General features: G+C 42.5%; 1 protein-coding gene and 4 non-coding genes across 11 annotated transcripts; 1 reads left to right on the top strand and 4 right to left on the bottom strand.

Moving 5' to 3' along the window:
* The first annotated feature begins 711 nt into the window (after nucleotides 1–711).
* On the top strand, nucleotides 712–3,030 carry LOC115549245 (uncharacterized). 7 transcript variants are annotated; one of them, XR_003977719.1, is made up of 6 exons: nucleotides 712–976; nucleotides 1,522–1,669; nucleotides 1,762–1,819; nucleotides 1,912–1,999; nucleotides 2,218–2,255; nucleotides 2,447–3,030. XR_003977719.1 is itself a non-coding variant. In XM_030364351.1 (5 exons), exons 1-5 carry the CDS (start codon nucleotides 971–973, stop codon nucleotides 2,828–2,830), a joined length of 684 nt encoding a protein of 227 aa, XP_030220211.1. In that variant the 5' UTR covers nucleotides 712–970; the 3' UTR covers nucleotides 2,831–3,030. The 7 variants fall into 7 exon arrangements, 1 of the variants encoding a protein (XP_030220211.1); XR_003977721.1 differs by having other exon boundaries at nucleotides 2,218–2,266; XR_003977722.1 differs by lacking the exon at nucleotides 1,912–1,999.
* Nucleotides 3,031–3,995: 965 nt separating this feature from the next.
* trnag-gcc (transfer RNA glycine (anticodon GCC)) lies at nucleotides 3,996–4,066 on the bottom strand. The gene has a single exon. It is a non-coding gene; the product is annotated as a tRNA-Gly (tRNA).
* A 528-nt stretch (nucleotides 4,067–4,594) lies between these two features.
* Nucleotides 4,595–4,665, bottom strand: trnag-gcc (transfer RNA glycine (anticodon GCC)). Its single transcript has one exon. It is a non-coding gene; the product is annotated as a tRNA-Gly (tRNA).
* A 509-nt stretch (nucleotides 4,666–5,174) lies between these two features.
* trnag-gcc (transfer RNA glycine (anticodon GCC)) lies at nucleotides 5,175–5,245 on the bottom strand. Its single transcript has one exon. It is a non-coding gene; the product is annotated as a tRNA-Gly (tRNA).
* A 4,932-nt stretch (nucleotides 5,246–10,177) lies between these two features.
* Nucleotides 10,178–10,249, bottom strand: trnad-guc (transfer RNA aspartic acid (anticodon GUC)). Its single transcript has one exon. It is a non-coding gene; the product is annotated as a tRNA-Asp (tRNA).
* Between the last annotated feature and the right edge of the window lie 9,678 nt (nucleotides 10,250–19,927).

Here is a 19,927-nt window from a genome sequence, read left to right as displayed (position 1 = left end):
TTCATAAGAAATATACATTAATGAGTTGCCGATTATAGTTTTTCGGCAGTAATAGTTTTCTTCGAGCAAGAATTATTTTGTCAGTTACTGGAGGTAACCTCGGTTCTATGAATGAAAATCACCAACGTCACGTGTCATAAACTCTATGGCTTGACACTCATGGAGCTGCAGTGTTCAGGCATCCCAATCAGTAACTAGAAAATGCATTTCCTGCAGAAAATGCGGTGAGTGCTGTATTCCAAAGTGAGGTTGAAAATATTTTTTAATGAAGCCACATAGATTAAGACATAAGGAAACGTTAAATGGCTTAAATCAATCAAATCTATGTTAAAAATATATATAATTTTAAAAGTAGAATATCTTAAAAGTATAAATATTTAAAAATCTGAATTCCAAGCTATTCTGAACATTTTTAAAATTTGAATGGAGTCTCTAGGTGAAAAATCGCAGAAGTAGAAAGGTCCCAAAGTTTACAGAGAATAATAAAGAGGAAATTTAGAAAGAAAGGACAATTGTTGAGCGCTGCATGCAGCACACACCTAATCAGAAAAAAAAAACAAAAAAAACACTACAGTAGGTAGTGGCCCTGTAAGTTAAAGTGCCTGCCCGGATGAAGGGAGAAGCCCCTGACTGCAGCCCGCAGACGGAGCCCACATGGAGGGGGCGGGCACTCAGTCCACATGGAGGGGGCCGGCCCTCCGCCCACATGGAGGGGGCGGGCACTCAGTCCACATGGAGGGGGCCGGCACTCCGCCCACATGGAGGGGGCGGATACTCATGCTGCGTTCGAGTATTCTCTGCGAACCGACTCGGATCTCGGATCTGACGCCACGCCCGTCCACATCGAGGGGGCGGCCACTCAGTTCACATTGAGGACTGGTCAAACAGCATGTGCAGCATCTGATCCCGTTTCTGACCTGAAATTACCTGAAATTAGAGTGTGCCCGCCCGAGCTAGTGATGCCTAAAACATGCAAGTAAGTGAGACTGTCAAAATGCCTATATTTAGTAATATTCATGCAATTATGTATTATGTCTTGTTAACTACTTAATCGTCTTTTAAGTTTTAGTTACACCTAGCATGTTCCCCCCAACATGCTAGGTCAATTTTCAGCATCATAAGGTTGAGTGATATAGTCATGTCATACACCGTTTGAAAGCTTAGAATCTGTCAATCAATGTCAACCATTCGGTGGAATAAATATGTTTAGTGAATATAGATCAAATATATCCTAGTGTCTTAGGTCAAAATAGCCCCCTCACCCTCCTCCTCCCTTGGTCCATTCTAACTTTATCGTAGTTGTGGATATCCTTAGCAATGAGTTGATACTTCATGTTGGGTCTTGAAATGTTCATAAGCGTCCACAAAAATCGATTATCAATATTATTTTAGTCTAATTACATTGTGTATATGCACAAGCCATCTTATACAAAGCAGCCGAAAAATAGAAAACCGAAACGCTGCAATGTTTTTTTGTAGAAAACTGCTTTTATGTTTATACTGGTTTTCTTTGACTTTTAGAGACACGTCAGTGTAATTGTGAATGGCGAGAGCCCTGAAATACAGCTGGACAGCAGCGGTCTACATCACTGCCCCTTCTGCAGATACAAAGGGTCAAAATGTGATATCGACCATCACATTAAATGCCATGCCTCGGTTAAATACAGAGGTACATTTTCTTATTTTTTTATTATTATTATTTATATTATTATTGTTATTATATATTTGTATGTATGTAATGTATGCTGTTTATTCACCAAGGTCTGCAGAGGAGCTTTCAGGAAGCAGGAAGAGAAGACGGGAGGAAAAAAAGCTACAGGTACGTGTCATATACTGTAATGTGTGAGGTTGTCTTAGAGCAATTGTGAAAGACTATAGTCTTACCACCCTCCCACCACTAATACATTTCAGGATAAAGATCTCTGCACAAAAAGGGCTAGAGTTGCTCCAACAGCATCCAGCTCTGAAGGATCAGGTCATGTATAGACTGTTAATCCAGGTGAATCCATGTAGGCCTACACATATTCAGAGTGTTTGTGAGATATGATTGATTCTATTAGGCTTCTACTTCCAAATTAAGTTGTACACATATCTCCATCAATATACAAGTTATAGCCTACTCCATGGCTGATCTATTGCGCATACTAGGGCCTACTTTTATTATTCCATTGTATTGGCCTACTCAACATTACAGACAACAATCTGTTTTATTTCCAGACAAAACTGAAGACCAGGAACTGGAACCTGGGAACCTAGTATATAATATGTGTGTAATGTTGGAGGTTGTTTGTATAGCCAGATGAAATAGTCTGATGACTAGTTGAATAGTGTTTTTTATCACTGAAAACTCATCAGTAGTAGTAGCCTTTGTTTGCATACCATTTTGTGGTTTTGGGAGGGTAGGGTGTCAAGTACAAACACAAATATTTTTTCTTTCTTCTTCAAGGAAGATTATGTTGTCCTGAAGGACACAATTCAGGCAGCAGCATGGTGCCACTTACAGTCCTTCAAGGACAGCGTTTCTCTCCCAGAGGTCATTGGGATGGAAGGTTGGGAGCAGATGGCAGCATCAACACAGCGCAAATCCCATGACGGCGGGGATGAGGAAGAAACGTGGAAACCATTCCAATTCTCATTCAGATTACATACTGACTATGAACTGTTCTGTGTGGAGATGATGGACAGGAGAAACCTGAAGGTGTTTGCCTCTTTTGAGTCAAACACCTCTCCCCCTCCCCGTCCCCCTCCCCGTGACGCCTGCGCCACACGACTCCAATGTAGTCTGATGATGCAGCATAATGGCGGCGCTTGGCAGCTATGGCGGCGGTGACGGCGATGTCGGGCGACAGAGCGTGAAGCAAGAGTGGCATCCACCTCACTGAGGAAGGCGTCAGTGTGTTCCCCCTTTGTTGTTTGACTTTGTTTGTTCTACTCTTTATTGATTTATCTTTTATGTTAATAGTTTACAATCTATTTTTTGTAGTTGTTATTTTTTAATTGTTTTGTTGAATAAAAAGACAGTTGTTAGTGCTCCTGTGATTGGTGTAACTTAATGTGCTTCACACATGTAGCTTTTCATTATGTCTATTGAGGTACATTTTTTGCCCTTAGATGTGGTCACTTCGTTATTCCTCACATTACATCTGTTAAGGTCATACCTTTGGGTCCCAGTCTTCATAGTTCCCCAAATCTTATTTTGGCTCTTACTGGGCCTGTAACTCACAGACAGACGGGTACAGGAGTTCGGACACGTTGCATTGTTTACAGGCAAGGGTGGATTACCGCACGGGCACACCGGGCACATGTCCAGGGGCCCAAGGGCGGCCCTAAGCCAGAGCTTCTGTGTGAAGTCGCTGTTAGTAACTTTTAATGTTGCATTGTCAAAGCAACATTCAGTAGAGAAATACAAAAATTCAAGCGAAAACGGCAATAGTAGGGCTATTAATACTGAGTAAAAAAAAAAAAAGATCACTAGGGGGCACTATTTCACTTAGTGAATTTGAGACAGGTCACGAACAACGCACTGTGATTTAAACATTGAGCAACGGCGAACGGTAGTAACGTGAACTCTTAAGTGGAACCTTAATAGGTCCATGAGTGGAACAGTTAAGCGAAAAAAAAATAAACAAGAGAATATGTATTTGCAAGTCGTTTAGGCTATGCTTAACTTTATAATAGTTCCATGGTACGCAGCAAGAAAGATACCAAGTCACAATACTCCCGTACCATCTGTTTGTATAGTTTAATTAACAGCATGGGCTCCCGCTAGCTTAACATAGTATTACCGTTTCTTGCATTAACAAGAGCAGCAGAAATCTGCTCAATCGTCAGTGGTCGGACTGCCCGCCCCCTCCATGTGGACTGAGTGCCCGCCCCCTCCATGTGGGCGGAGGGCCGGCCCCCTCCATGTGGACTGAGTGCCCGCCCCCTCCATGTGGGCTCCGTCTGCGGGCTGCAGTCAGGGGTACTTGGATGAAGGTGGCAGGAAAACGTGTTGCATTGGCCGGGAATCGAACCCGGGCCTCCCGCGTGGCAGGCGAGAATTCTACCACTGAACCACCAATGCATATTTGTGACATTTCATGAGGCCTAATTTCAATATTCTTGTGGATTGGAAGGGGTTTCGACGTTTTAGATGTTTTCTGTCAACAGTCTTGTTATCAAATTTCAAAAAAAGAATGTTGAAAAAATATATACATGTATATTGTCTTGTCGTGTGTGTGTGTGTGTGTGTGTGTGTGTGTGTGTGTGTGTGTGTGTGTGTGTGTGTGTGTGTGTGTGTGTGTGTGTGTGTGTGTGTGTGTGTGTGTGTGTGTGTGTGTGTGTGTGTATATATATATATATATTTACAAGAGGCCATTAAGACTCGACAAAGTTGCCGGGAAGTTTCCATTTGACGTATGGATTACCCAGAGATCAGCAATGGTTTGACACATTTGAACCACCAATAAAAAAAAGAAAGAAAGGACAATTGTTGAGCGCTGCATGCAGCACACACCTAATCAGAAAAAACAAACAAAAAAAAAACAATACAGTAGGTAGTGGCCCTGTAAGTTAAAGTGCCTGCCCGGATGAAGGTGGCAGGAAAACGTGTTGCATTGGCCGGGAATCGAACCCGGGCCTCCCGCGTGGCAGGCGAGAATTCTACCACTGAACCACCAATGCATATTTGTGACATTTCATGAGGCCTAATTTCAATATTCTTGTGGATTGGAAGGGGTTTCGACGTTTTAGATGTTTTCTGTCAACAGTCTTGTTATCAAATTTCAAAAAAAGAATGTTGAAAAAATATATACATGTATATTGTCTTGTCCTGTCGTGTGTGTGTGTGTGTGTGTGTGTGTGTGTGTGTGTGTGTGTGTGTGTGTGTGTGTGTGTGTGTGTGTGTGTGTGTGTGTGTGTGTGTGTGTGTGTGTGTATATATATTTACAAGAAGCCATTAAGACTCGACAAAGTTGCCGGGAAGTTTCCATTTTACGTATGGATTACCCAGAGATCAGCAATGGTTTGACACATTTGAACCACCAATAAAAAAAAGAAAGAAAGGACAATTGTTGAGCGCTGCATGCAGCACACACCTAATCAGAAAAAAAAAAAAAAAAAAAAACAATACAGTAGGTAGTGGCCCTGTAAGTTAAAGTGCCTGCCCGGATGAAGGTGGCAGGAAAACGTGTTGCATTGGCCGGGAATCGAACCCGGGCCTCCCGCGTGGCAGGCGAGAATTCTACCACTGAACCACCAATGCATATTTATGACATTTCATGAGGCCTAATTTCAATATTCTTGTGGATTGGAAGGGGTTTCGACGTTTTAGATGTTTTCTGTCAACAGTCTTGTTATCAAATTTCAAAAAAAGAATGTTGAAAAAATATATACATGTATATTGTCTTGTCTTGTCGTGTGTGTGTGTGTGTGTGTGTGTGTGTGTGTGTGTGTGTGTGTGTGTGTGTGTGTGTGTGTGTGTGTGTGTGTGTGTGTGTGTGTGTGTGTGTGTGTGTGTGTGTGTGTGTGTGTGTGTGTGTGTGTGTGTGTGTGTATATATATTTACAAGAAGCCATTAAGACTCGACGAAGTTGCCGGGAAGTTTCCATTTTACGTATGGATTACCCAGAGATCAGCAATGGTTTGACACATTTGGGGCAATGAAAGTTTATAAAATATAAGTACAAACATTCTGTTTAAGATATAGGCCAACTCTGTAGTAGTATTTTAAATATTTAAATGCTGAAAACCTACATATTCTGCATTTAATTCAGAGAGGAGAATCTCGTGTAAAAGTCATTGAAACTCCCCGTCGGGGAATTGAACCCCGGTCTCCCTCTCGGCATAGTACTCAGACAATATTGCTCTATGATAGGAGGCCGATACAAATCTTGGATGGGTCATCTGAAACGACTGTGATGTGCTCAGCATCTCCAGCATTATAGCCTAGATAAAACTACCATTTGAAAAAAACGGAGGGCTACGCAAATAGTCTGGAGTGAACTGAGGCCAGGGCCTCGATTGGTAGTGTTGGCTATGTAAGGCTCATTGGCGTCAATTTGGTTTGAAATGTGGTGGGGACAGAGACGCAATCTGGAATGCATTTTTAGAAGTGCTGGGGATGCACCTTATTTTTCTTTAGCGCAGGTCATGAAAGGTTCTGAAGACGGGATACCTGTGTAGCTTACTAATTAATAAGATTTTTACAAAAAAATTATGTCTGACACGTTTTATGAAGAAAGCGTTTTCAAAAAGCATTGGACATGATGACCCACAATGTTCTGCTCCATTATGCACTCAATGTTGACGTGACATGACATGAGCTATACCAAAATAAACAAAGAGGGGCTTATTACCTACGTGTTTAAGTTCAGAAGGGGTAAACGTATACACACAGCACTACAAATGTCAAGATCGAAAAAGCTAAAAATAATTATAGCTGAACGCTTTATATCACATCATGAGCTGACAGTTCTCAATTCACAACACACATCCATCCAATTTACATGGCATTCTGACCAAAACCCATGCACTCCCCCCCCCCCCCCCACACACACACACACACAATCATTCCATAATTCAAGCAAAGCGAATGACCAAAAGTCACTTTGAGTCAACAAGAGACTGACTCCACCGACTCCACTATCGTAATCTCCACTAGTCTATACCCAACACCGTAAGAACGCTAACACTGGATAATTTAAGTTAGGCTACTTGGAGGCTATGGCTAGTAGTACTATTTCAAGTTAAAACAGCTGACCACATGAGGGCAAAAAACACAAAAGATCTCACCAAAGTACCAGCAAACCTTAAGCAATAAATATCGCATCTTACCTTTATTAACGTGCCAGTGGTCTGCAGATGTATCCCGCGGTGTAGCCTGCGTGCCTGCTGCCTAACCACATCCATTTAGTTCAACAGGTTTTCGCTCTGACACTGTCCATCCATGGTACTAGCGGTCTGGTGCTTTTTACCTATGTATTCAGGCATAAAATTAAATGACTGTCTGATGCCTCATCATTGCATACCAGCCATAGTATTGGTATTAATATCTCATTCATTGTCCAAGTCAGGCTGGCACCTCATACGAAAATAATCCACAACTACGGTGCCGCAGAGGGGACATCTAGTCACAACTGAAAAAAGACGAGATAGCGATACAACCAGAGCCCGACATTCTCTGATCCTACCTAGTTAATTATACAGCAAAATGTCAAAAAGGAGTGGACAGGACATCAGAGCTTTTTTTAAAGCCAAGCGATTGAAGCTGACATGCACAGTAAGTGTGCTAGTGTCTTATGAGCTCAGCTAAATTAATATTTATTCTAGAAATATATTGTAATTCTTGAGTTTTTTTTAGCTAGCTAGCCTCTACCAGCGCGACACACTGTTGGCTAGCATGCCTAGTGCTACTGGAGTGTTTTGCCCTATGTGCTTCAACGTTTAGCTTTCCTATTTAAATTAATTTTGAATTTACAACAGTACGAATGATTTATTTTATTTTCACTTCAATGACGTTTCGTTAGCAGTTTTCAGACTCCCCACTAGATGGTCGTAAATCATCCATATTATTTGTACCAAGTAACATCCATGGTACCAGGCAACCGCACACTCCACACCAATATTTTGTCAAAAACCAATTACAATATTGATAACATATACCACAACCAACATACCGTCATAGTGGTCAAATCATTACAATAAAGGTTACAAGACTTTTGTTTGCACACCACATAAATCTCATAAAATATAGGGCATAATCAATTGAGTTAACACATTTTTATTTATTTATAAGGAACATCAGAGCTTAATGAAAGGCAGGAACTGGTAGATGGCAATGAAGGTGAGTTGGCAGAAACAAGTTCCTAAAAGGAGAAAACACTGCATTTTAAAATAAATAAATAAGACAGAGCTAAATCAATTAAGTTATCAATCTTCTGTCTTCGTTTACATTTGATCAGGGAGAGGAACTAAGTCAATCAGAACTTAGTGAAGCTAATGTTGGCTATAGCTTCAACGTCAATGATAGAAACTATCAAGATAAATCGTTCGCTGCCCTCGGTCAAACTACGACAAAGGAGTTTGTACAGATTGTCATCATCATGAATAAATATAGATACCTTACGTTACCTCCTCCGGACCTCCTTTCCTCAAATGCATGAGGCTGCAACCGCAGCAGATTGTCCATGGAAGTGCGCAGCAAGCAGTCAGGTTCAGATTACACATGCCGCTTTCACACCAAAAAGAACCGAGAGCCAGTTCCGGGCTGGTGCTAGGGCCAGTTCCAAACTGGTTCCAGCCTTACCCCAGTTAAGAACCGGTTGGTTTCACACCGGCCAGAGCCAGCCATGGAGCCGGCGTGAGCAACGTCATGACGTCACTGCAAACGTCTCGGCTAGTGAGCTTGGACAGAAGCATACGGCCGACATCTTTCTTTATTCTGGGTGGAAATAGTAACATAGTTACGCCATCAAATGCGTTTATGGAAACATTTTTAGCGAGAAATGTGCATTTTACTTTCATAATGTTCGCTCGGAGAACGTGAAGGATGTTTGGTTTGATAGTTATGACGAAGAGGGAACGCTCCGTTCACTTGCATGGACATGGACTCATCTAGCTGCGTTGGCGCGTTGACGCGTTGAACCACCACACAATAGGCGCGCAGAAGAACCCTCGCGCCAGTTTCAAACACAACAACAACAATTTCTTCTTCGATTCAATCCGTGTATGGTTCGTTCTTTGAATATTCCGATTTAAAACAAAATCAGAAAAACAAAAAAGAACCATACACGGATTCACGTCCATTGTTTACTTCGGTGTTTTAAAAAATGCCGGTCTTCGTTGGTCTTCCTGTTTATGAAGGTACGGATAACTCCGCCCCCTGCCCCCGGCGTAAAAGCGGTTCTAGTTCTAGCCCAGCTCTAAAGCGGGGCCAGAGTTGAACCGGTTTTTAGGGGCCGGAGCCGGTTCTTTGGCGGTGTGAAACCAAAGCCCTGGCCCTAGCTCCGAACTGGCCCGGAACCGGCCCCGATTTTGCGGCGGTGTGAAAGGGGCAACAGAGAAGGAGCCGCCCACCGTACCACCCACCCCTCCCCCATTCTAGAACTACTCATCCAAATGTTATAATTGTTGCAAATTGTTGACGGCTGGCCTGTGCGCCGTATGCAGATCGTTTTTTTGTGGATTGGTTCGCATCTGTCTCGCGCTATAAACATTCATTTTTAAAAAACTATATATATTTTTTTTTCATTTTTTTTTCTGGTGGGGACAAAATTAGTCTTTACGAAAACTGGTGGGGACACGTCCCCGGCGTCCCCGGCGTAATCGACGCCTATGGTAAGGCTATTTAAATATATTAAAGATTTGCGCGAGAATCTATATCTCTCCACTCCAGCAAAAAGTCATCCAATATGCCAAGATGTCGAGCCGTGGTCTTATCAATCGCTCCCGGTGGATTGCACGTATAATATGCGCTCTGATATCAGCAGTTCTCTCATCAAAAGGGCAGTATTTTGATGAGAGAATTTTGACGTTTTTTGATGTTTTGTGTCAAGTCTTGTCGAATTTAAATTAAAGAATGTGTTAAAAAAAATTATACATATATATATATATTAAAATATTGAAAATTCTATGCTAAATATACCTTGATTTCGTTGTCCCATTATTTTTTCTCATTTTAATGCTCTTATCAACATGGAGAAGTGCATCGGATTGCCTTGTGCAAATGTTTTTTTAACAACATTGGCATGCACTGATCAAAACAGCACGATAAAAAAATCAACGCCGATAAAATTGGTTTGCGTTAACGCCGTTAATGACGCGTTTAACTGACAGCACTAATACTAATATATATATATATATATATATATATATATATATATATATATATATATATATATATATATATATATATATATATATATATGATATACATATTTTTATTTTCAACACATTCTTTTATTTACAAGAAGCCATTAAGACTCGACAAAGTTGCCGGAAAGTTTCTATTTCACGAATGGATTACCCAGAGATCAGCAATGGTTTGACACATTTGGGACAATGCAAGTTTATAAAATATAAGTAAAAAATTCTGTTTAAAACATAGGCCAACTCTGTAGTAGTATTTTAAATATTTAAATGCTGAAAACCTACATATTCTGCCTTTAATTCAGAGAAAATATAAAAGACTCTGCAACTCCCCGTCGGGGAATTGAACCCCGGTCTCCCGCGTGACAGGCGGGGATACTGACCACTATACTAACGAGGAGCGGTGCAATGGTCCAAATGTTGCTTGAAATTCAAGTAAGAAAGATTTTACTGCCTTTTGGCGATTAATTATTTGTTTTCTTCAAGCAACAATTATCTTGTTAAATTGTAAACAGTTACTGGAGGTAACGTCGGTTCAATCTCTGGGGCCTGCTATTCCCTGCACGGGCTCATGTCGGCATTCCAAGAAATTTGCCACGCAAATCTGCAGTAAATAAGGACTCGTACAGCAGCCCTCCAGGCAGACCAGGGGGGTATAGCACGAACCTCGCTGAACATACCCAGGCTTTCTTGGGATAACCTGTCTCGACAGAGACGCAACTCGCAATCAGAGTTAAATGGTACCACGACGTTCACTTTAGATTCAATTAGCTGAACCAGGTTTTCCACTTTAGGTTCAATGCGCGGTCACATAAAAGGGGCGTTTATCGCGTCATTTGACTCACCCTTATGCAAAATAAATCGCACGAGAGCGGTGTATTTCATCCAAGGCGAGCAGTATGAACTCCTACGAGGAATTCAAAGTTCAAATCACAGCCAAGGGGAAAACGGTTGCCCATGGCTAGGGTGGCGTGCTGGCAAAAAAATAGCCGACCGTGTTAATTCGTAAGTGAAAAGATTCTGCATATTGTCTAAAAAATATTATGTATCATCATCCCTTTTACCCCCATATATGTGGGGCCCCATGTTTGCTCCTACGAACATGGGGCCAAGTCAAAAATAAATATTATTCAATGTGGTAAGTTGTAAGCATCCTTTTGAATAATTTCAGGTGAATCTAGCCTATATGATTTGGTTTTCCGACTATGGAGGTGATTTTTCTAAACAATTCTCACAGCTATAATATGATATAATATATAATATTGACACATGTCAATGAAATGGATTAGAATACCTTTTATATGCTGTGTTAGGGGGGCGTAAGTCAACACCAACAACAGCAAAAGCAGAGCGGCCTGGGCCCCGTTTCCCGATAACGATGGATCTTCGCTCGTACGATCATTCTCCCGATGGATCTTGCGATCCATCGATAATTTCTTTGTCGCGTTTCCCGAAACTCCTCTTAACGGTAACGCGCATTCGCTGCACTCACGACGTCGTAGGATTGTAACTGTCTACTGACACGGTGCTGAAATGGGCTCCGTAGGAGGGGGAGACGCAGGAATGTCGCAGGAAAATTGTGTTAAAAAGGGTTAAAATATATCCCCATCAAGGACAACAGCAGAGTAGCCTACGAAAAAAATAGACTGCAATTATATGAATGCTAAAGACATTAAAACACAATTGATTAGGCTTAAACCGACATATATCGGTCCTAATCCTGAATGCACTGTGCGTTTCACGGCATTTTCCCCCCTTAAATAATTCCTCTTCACACCTGTGAATAACCCGGGAGACGTCCATGATGAGAGGAATACAACGAAGCCCACCGTCTGGCCCGGTGCATCGTTGAGCGCACGATCGGGAGGGGGAAGTTGCGCTTTAGATGCCTTCACAAGTCAGGCGGAGGGCTCCAGTTTTCGCCGGCCAAGTCATGCGCCGTGATATGTGTGACGGCTATGTTGCACAACATTGCAGCTAAGGCTGGGGTGGCATTGCTTGAACCGGAGGACGCTGAGGACGATGACGACGAGGAAGATCGGTGTGAGGACGGCCTCCCTCATAACTACGCGGCTGGTTTTCATGCGCGTCGAAGAGTGATTGAGACTTTTTTTTAACCCCCTCCACCCTCCCACATGTCACTAAACATTCCCGTCAACGTGAACAATCCCCACCATATCCCAGCCTTTTGCCTGCTCCTTTGCTTGTTTTTTATAATTTATTTAATTTTTTTAATTTTATTTTATTTCTTACATTATTTTATGCTACGTTTTATGAGTAGCCTATGTCAGTCTGCACAAATCCCCCCACTTTCTCTCACACATTTTGAGTGCCCTGCCTGCGCAAACATTTTCTGGACTGTCCCGTTTTATTTTGGCCATTTTAACATCTTTATTAATAAATAAATTAATAATCTTTATTAATTACCAAACTAAGAACATAAAGGCGCAATGCGTTTTAATAAAACGCATCCAATAGACGGAATGTCCGATGGTGACGCCACTGAGGCTATAGCTGACGAGAGCTCTTAGCGTCCTACGAGTACCTACGAGCACCCCTGGAGTACTCGTTAGCTACGAGCGTTTTCAAGACGTTCGTTCCCAACGATGCTTTCGGGAAACGCGGTGAAAACTCTACGATGCCCTTTCGACGCACTTCACGATCCACTTAGGCTAACGACGCTTTCGGGAAACGGGGCCCTGGTCGTTCCCTTACATCTCCCTTGCCAAGTTGGTATTCGTACACGTCATGTACAAATGTTCTTGACAGTACCTCCGGAGTTGTTTGCCTTGGGGTTGCCTTGAAGCAAGACCACAACATCAGCGCCAGACAACATGTTGTGTCAACGTAAATGTTTACAATACAATTTAATGTTGTTTTCAATGTATCCTATTTCATCCAGCAGCTCTACTCCTTGTGAGGTCTGTGTGTTCAACACCTGCTCGTTCCACAGCACCTGCTTTCGCCACAGGCAAGTCTTGGATCTCTCTCACCTACACACACGCACGCACGCACACATACCCACATTACATTATATCTTTTGAAGTTGGAATCCTTTAAACTTTATTCAAAGTTTGTTTCATTGACAAATTTTAGGCCGCTTTTTTTCTCTGTCCCCTTTCTTCTTCCTCTCCGTCATGGCCTAGGTTAGGGTAACCAGATAATGAGGGAGGCTGGAAGCGTGATTCTATTCAACAATAATCAAGGTTTATTTGATAACCCATAATGAAAAGAGATCAAACTACAATTGCGGCTCTTGGACCACAACAAATACAGAAGCCACGCAAAGTTTTAGCCTGTCGAAGTATATTTATTCAACAAAAACCAAGTTCAACTATACCAAAATGGGCTGCTAACCAAAACCTACAAAACAAAAGCTAATTTAACACAGGGACTATTAACCTGTGAGAGCTAAAAAGAAAACATGTTATCAGGGTGACGGACCACAGACTGGCAGGTTGGCACCGCTTATAAGGGAGTGGAGGACACTGCATCTGCCGTCAATCCCCAATCATCCAGTAGCTGTGTTCGAAATCGTTCCCTATCATGGATGTAGTGCACTAAATAGGGTGCACGCCATTTTGTAGGGTGTTCCAATTCTCAGTGGTCCACTATATAGGGCACTATATAGTGGACTTAAAATAGGGTACATACGATGTTCCCTACATGTTACTCCCGTATACCACAATGCAATGCGGTTGTATTTTTCCAGGGGAGAAGAAGAAGCTGAATAACCGCGAAAACGAATACATTTAATGATGGAGTCTCCGGCTTGTGTTAAGAAATGTCAACAATTTATTTGGGATTTAACATAGAATATTTAACATTCAAAATTAATTTTAAAAAAACTTGAACAAGGAAATGTAACATTCAACATCAATGCATCTCCAGCCCGGTTTGTTTAGATGATGTCGGCGCATCACGTCACACAAATACCAGGCGCATTTACTGACGCAAATGACGTTTAGAAATGTTCAGCGTAGTGTCAGATTTCTCGTTCCCTATTCCCTATATAGTGCACTATATCATTTACACTATATAGGGAATAGGGAACGAGTGTATAGGGAACGATTTCGAACACAGCTAGTGTATCCAATCAGCCCGACCTGCAAGACAAAACATAGCCCTGCATGGGGCCGTAACTTCCCCCCATAAAGACAGGGTCCCCACAGGACCCCTGGCCATTACCAACACCATAGTCTCTATAAGCCTACCCCTCTATAGACACACACTACGTATATACAAATCCTAACAGTTTATCCAAACTACACGTTACCCCCTTTCCACAGTCCTGCCATGGCTAAGCAACCGGTACCCTGAAACAAATAAAGAGACAATGAGCACAGCAAAAATGTTCACTGGTGCGGGGCCCTTGACAGTGCATCCGCCACTACATTGTCTTTGCCTTTTATGTGCCAAATGTCTTAAGTATAGGCCTGGAGGAACAAAGACCATTTATTCAGCCTCTGATTCGGACATTGGAGCGAGTTCAAAAACGTCAATGGGTTATGGTCTGTATACACCACCGCAGGCCCAGAACCATCATACACTTCAAACTGTTGTAATGACCACACCAGAGCTAATGCCTGCTTTTCCACTACAGAATAGGTTAACTGGTGCTTCTTAAACTTCCTTGAGAAAAAACTCACAGGTCTATCAATACCAAAGACATCCTGCCCCCACGTGACTGGCATCAACCTGCAGCTTCAATGGGACCTCCATGTGTGGAGCAGCCAGGACAGGAGCATCACATAGGATCGCCTTCAGTTTGAAATGCCATTTGACAAGCTGGAGACCACGTATACTTTAGTTTTTTTTAACAACTCAGTCAGTGGAGCTACAACAGTGGGAAAATTCCTACAAAACCCCCAGTAGTAGCCCACCAACCCCAAAAAACTCATCAGTTCCTTTTTGTCACTGGCTGAGGATATTGTTTGATGGCCTGTACTTTAGCCAGCAGAGGCGCACCTAACCATGCCCCACTTGCTGACCAAGGTATGTCACTGTTGCCTTCGTAAACTCAAACTTGGCTAGATTAACAGTAAGGTGAGCCTCTGCCAAGCGGTCAAACAGTGCGCTAACACGTTCAATGTGGTCAGACCAATTGTCAGAATATACCACATCTAGATAAACAGCCCAACCGTCTAGAACCACCACCACCTTATTCATTAAACGCTGAAAGGTAGCGGTTGTGTTACGCAAACCAAACGGCATGACACAGTACGAATACAGCCCAGATGGAGTGATAAAAACTGCAGTTTCCCTTGCTCTCTTGGATAAAGGGACCTGCCAATAGCCTTTCAAGAGATCACATTTGCTTATATATTCTGCAGCTCCAACTTGATCAACAGTCATCCATGCGTGGTAAAGGAAATTAATCGGGTTTAGTGATGCTGGTAACTTTCCTGAAATCAGAACAAAATCGAGGAGTATTATCAGATATCGGCAGAAGCAAACAAGGCGACGCCCAGCTGGAAGATGACGGTTCTGCTATGCAATTTTCTAACATATAACTGACTTCAGCGTCCAAAAACGTACGCTTATCATGGTTAACCCGATAAAACCGTTGTGTTATTGGCTCTGCATCTCCAACATCATGCTCCAAAACATTTGTACGTGAAGGAACATCAACAAACAGACGGGGATACCCCTGTCTAAGCCCCACTAACTCAGCTCGCTCCGGCCCAGACAGATGATCCAAAACGCCATTTAAATCTGTGTCGTGGCAATTTATCTAGAAGAGTTTGCGTCTAAGACAGATGAGATATTTAGATGCAAAAAGCACACAATACTTGGTCGTTATATATATTTTTAATAGAAGTACGAACAAAAATACATCACAACATGCATCAACAGACAACACAACAGGCATACACTACAATAATCTGAGGCCTCAGATGGGAGTTCTCCCTGCGTCTTACTTCATACTCTAAAAGGTACGCTCGGAAAAAGTACACCGAGTGTTCCAAGTCATGAGTTCTTATTCACTTGGGTTGGATTCTGGAGGGGGTGTGTCCCCCAATAAACCAAAACCCTTTGTTTACCAGATGGTAATCTTTACAATTGAAGCTCCCCTGGATGCCATTCAAGGGGGTGGCGGCCGTGCCATGTAACCCTTTGCTCCCTCGACGCTAGCCAGGGGGTCAAGGAACAGGCCCACACATCAAAGGATTGCATGGAAACAGATTAAATCACATAGAAGAAGAGGAAGAGACAGGCAATAAAATGCATCACACGAAACTCAAAAGGTTCACACTTTAGATGACCCACAAGGAGTGTAGAAGGCAGGCAATATATATGCATCACACAAAATAGTAACAAAACTTAAGTTCATAGACAGACGAAAACGTAACGGGTGGATTTTCCATCACATCTGCAAATACCTCAGAATTCTTAAGCCGACCAGTCAAAAACGCAGAGTCATGGTTAGGCAACCCGTCTTCACAAAACGCATCATCCTTAACTGTAGCTGTGTTAATAACAAACAGGATGAGCGAACTCTGCAACTGTACCCTGCTCAGAAGACTCACGCACATGATATGCCTTTAACAGATTCACATGGCAAAGCTGAAGATTTTTACAACGCTCTGGAGTAGACATTAGGAAATTTTGGTCGGACAGCTGCTTAATCACCGTATATGGCCCCATAAACTTGGCCTGAAAGGGAGAACTGACCAGCGGTAACAAAGCCAGAACCTGGTCACCTGGACTGAAAATACGCCGCTCAGCCCGACGCTCATAACGAAGTTTACATTTTCTTTTGTGCCCCAGCTAGTTACTCTTTCGCTAGCTCCGTTGCGGCATACAGACGCTGTTTGAAACCATTGAACATTACCCATCCTCCTGCAAAGCCGCTAACGGCCCCCTTACAGTGTGACCAAACACCAGCTCATTAGGACTGAAACCAGTGCTCTCCTGAGTGACCTCTCTTACTGCAAGTAATAACCAAGGTAAACCTTCTTCCCAGTCAGCAGCCATTTGACCACAGTATACACGCATCAATGACTTTAATGTATGATGGAACCATTTGAGTACACCTTGACTCTGCATGTGATATCCAGAGGACTGATGATGTCTGATGCGTACCAACTGTTTGCATACCTGTGCAAACAGATGCACTGTGAAATTTGACCCCTGGACACTTTGAGTGGTTTTTGGGATACCAAAAATGGATATAAATTGGCTGAAAACACGCACAACCACTTTTGTTGTTAATGTTCACAAAGGCTGGATATCTTGTGCTTTGGCACATAACTGTCAGCAAATACACCGCACCAGACCTTGTAAGAGGAAGCGGCCCAACACAACCAGTAATTAAGTGCTCAAATGGCTGACCAATAGTCGGAATCAGATACAATGGTGCCATTTTTAATGGTCTGATTGGGTTTTCCGGTTAACTGGCAAGTATGACATGTTTTGATGTAATCAGCAACACTCCTCTTAACACGGGCCAAAATAAATGCCTCAAAATGCGGTTATATGTTTTAGAAACCCCCATATGACCGGACTCATCATGTGACACCCTCAAAACTCTATTACGAACCATTACCATTTTTACTTCCCCATCAAACAATGCAGTGTGCAACACAAGCCTATGCCCCAGCACAAAAAAGTTAGACATCTCCATGCCCAACACAGGCAAAACACTTCCTTTATCAGTCTCCTCAGAAAACGGCAACACGGACAGGATAAACGTATCAAAAGCCCCTGTGTCACGCAATACAATCACTGGCACTTGACCATTACGACCAACCAAAGAAACATGCCCCTTAGACATGAAAGGCAAGTAAGGCCGCAAAGCAGGATCAGCTGCAATCGCATCTGGCAACCCACTCCCTTCCTGGTCTGACATTCTACCTGATACCGGGCCCTTTGGATGGTCAGCCTTTGCTTGGCCCGAAATTCGAACAGCACATGCCACTGGTCTCCCCTGTGTGCCAATGTGCCTGCCACAAGCTTGGCGCACTGCAGTCCTTTTTCCAATGACCCCTTTTTGACAAAAAAGGCACACATCATCCAACTCGCGGCCGCCACGATCATCTCTCATCCCCCGGACAAAACCTCCACCTGATCGCCCAGAGGAATACCGAGCCTGGCCATTTTCCCTGTCAAGACCCTGAACAGTGAGCGTGGGGATCCATACCTTTGTGTGTCAGCCAATATTCATCAGCTAAAGCAGCAGCTTCTGCCGCAGTCTTTACTTTTTGTTCACTAATGTACATGGCTATTTTCTCAGGGACTGAGTTCCTAAACTGTTCCAGCAACATTAAATTACACAAATCAAAATCATCAACCCCAGATGCTGCACACCAGCGAGTGAAGTGAGTACCCAAATCCCGAGCAAATTCCAATTAAGACCCATCTCCCTTTTCCCAATATCTAAAACGCTGTCTACATGCTTCGGGGACTAACTTGTACACTTTGAGCGACGCAACTTTAACTTTAGCATAAACGGCACTGACTGCTGTTGACAATGACGACAAAGCCTCCTGAGCGCGCCCCGCGAAAACACACTGCAACAAAATTGTGCGGTCAGAGTCCAACCATGCGTCTGCCACACGTTCGAATAAAGAATTTTTTTTAATTTAGCCACTAAACGGAGACTACTCAGAATATCACAGGCTCCATCGTCATCCGGTGAGCCTTCACGCGTCCTTGATAGGGGTGGGAACCTCTTGGCACCCCACGATTCGATTCCGATTATGATGTCAACGATGAGATTCTGAAGCGATTATCGATGCATCTCGATACAATTTTTTTTTTTATGTACATTTCCATGGGTGATTTTCAAAAATATATACATCTGGGTTTGCTACTCAGAGTTTGCTAATCACTTCCTACTTATGTGACGATCATTAAAGACAACAGTTGAATTAACTTATCTAATATTTCATAAGAGAGAAAGCTTTTGTCACAAATATGACTTTCTATGAACAATGCAATAATCAATGCAGCTTGCATTATAACACAAAATGGAAGCATGCAAAAAATAGGTTTCAGTTTTATTTTATTTCTAATCTTTCTTTTCTATGTCATTAAAGGAAAAGCTGCTCTTGAATTAGGAGTTCTTGTGTCTGGCTGTGAGTTTGCGCACATGCTATGCGTAGGCTGAATTGCAATCGTGTCAAGACAAATCAGATTGGCCAATACACACTGAAGATAAATTCAATAATTTTAAAATCACAAAAATTATCCCTCTCTGGCGAACAGAATGTTGCAGCAGCCATAAATAAAAAATAAAATGATGTTTTTTTTGTTTATTCTGATTATTAATTTATCTGCTTCGAGAAAGAATCGTTCTAGCGAGAATCGCGATGCATCGAAGAATCTATTATTTTTCCCACCCCTAGTCCTCGATTTGTCACCCAATATGCCCTCTTTTATTAACTTTAGCCTCTCAGTTTCTACCCCCAATTTAGCCAATTCAGTCCGCTGTCTCAACTTCTCAAGAGTAACCTCCATCTCCATTTCTAACTGCATGCACAGGCAGAATAATTCTTTCAGCTGCTCAAAAGTCAAAGACAGCGTCTCCTGTGACACAAACCCAGTTGGATAGATAGGTACAGGTGGCATCACGGATGATTTCAAAACCTTCATTTCCCATAAGTTTGACTTAAGAAGAGACTTAACATTATCTTTAAGCTGTTTATCGCCCACAGAAATGTTCTACTATTTTAACTAACTGTTCTCGTGTGCACTGCAGCAGACTCAAGACGAGACGACTGCTCTAACCACTTTCACCCCACACTACAGTTCAAAGCCCACGAACCCCAAAGGGGAAACGCGCTATGCCTACAGAGGAACTCAACAGAGGCCAGCATGTGTGCTTTTCATGGTCAAAACTTCCCTTCCCTTGAACCGTTACGGTCTACCAAACTCTAAAGCAGGGATGGGGAACTGGCGGCCCGCGGGCCGCGGCCCGCATGCCCACTCAGCCTGCACATAATAAAAAAAAAAAAGTAAAAAAAAAAAATTATAATAATAATAATAATTGATCGAGTTACAGAAAACTCGTTCAAGAAAGATAAGAATTCATAGAATTCAAAGGCAAACCCATGCGTCTAGTTTGCTTATAAGC

This window comes from Gadus morhua, chromosome 8 (assembly GCF_902167405.1).
Source record: "Gadus morhua chromosome 8, gadMor3.0, whole genome shotgun sequence".
NCBI classification, from domain to species: Eukaryota; Metazoa; Chordata; class Actinopteri; order Gadiformes; family Gadidae; genus Gadus; species Gadus morhua.
This window is presented reverse-complemented; position numbering and strand designations above follow the sequence as displayed.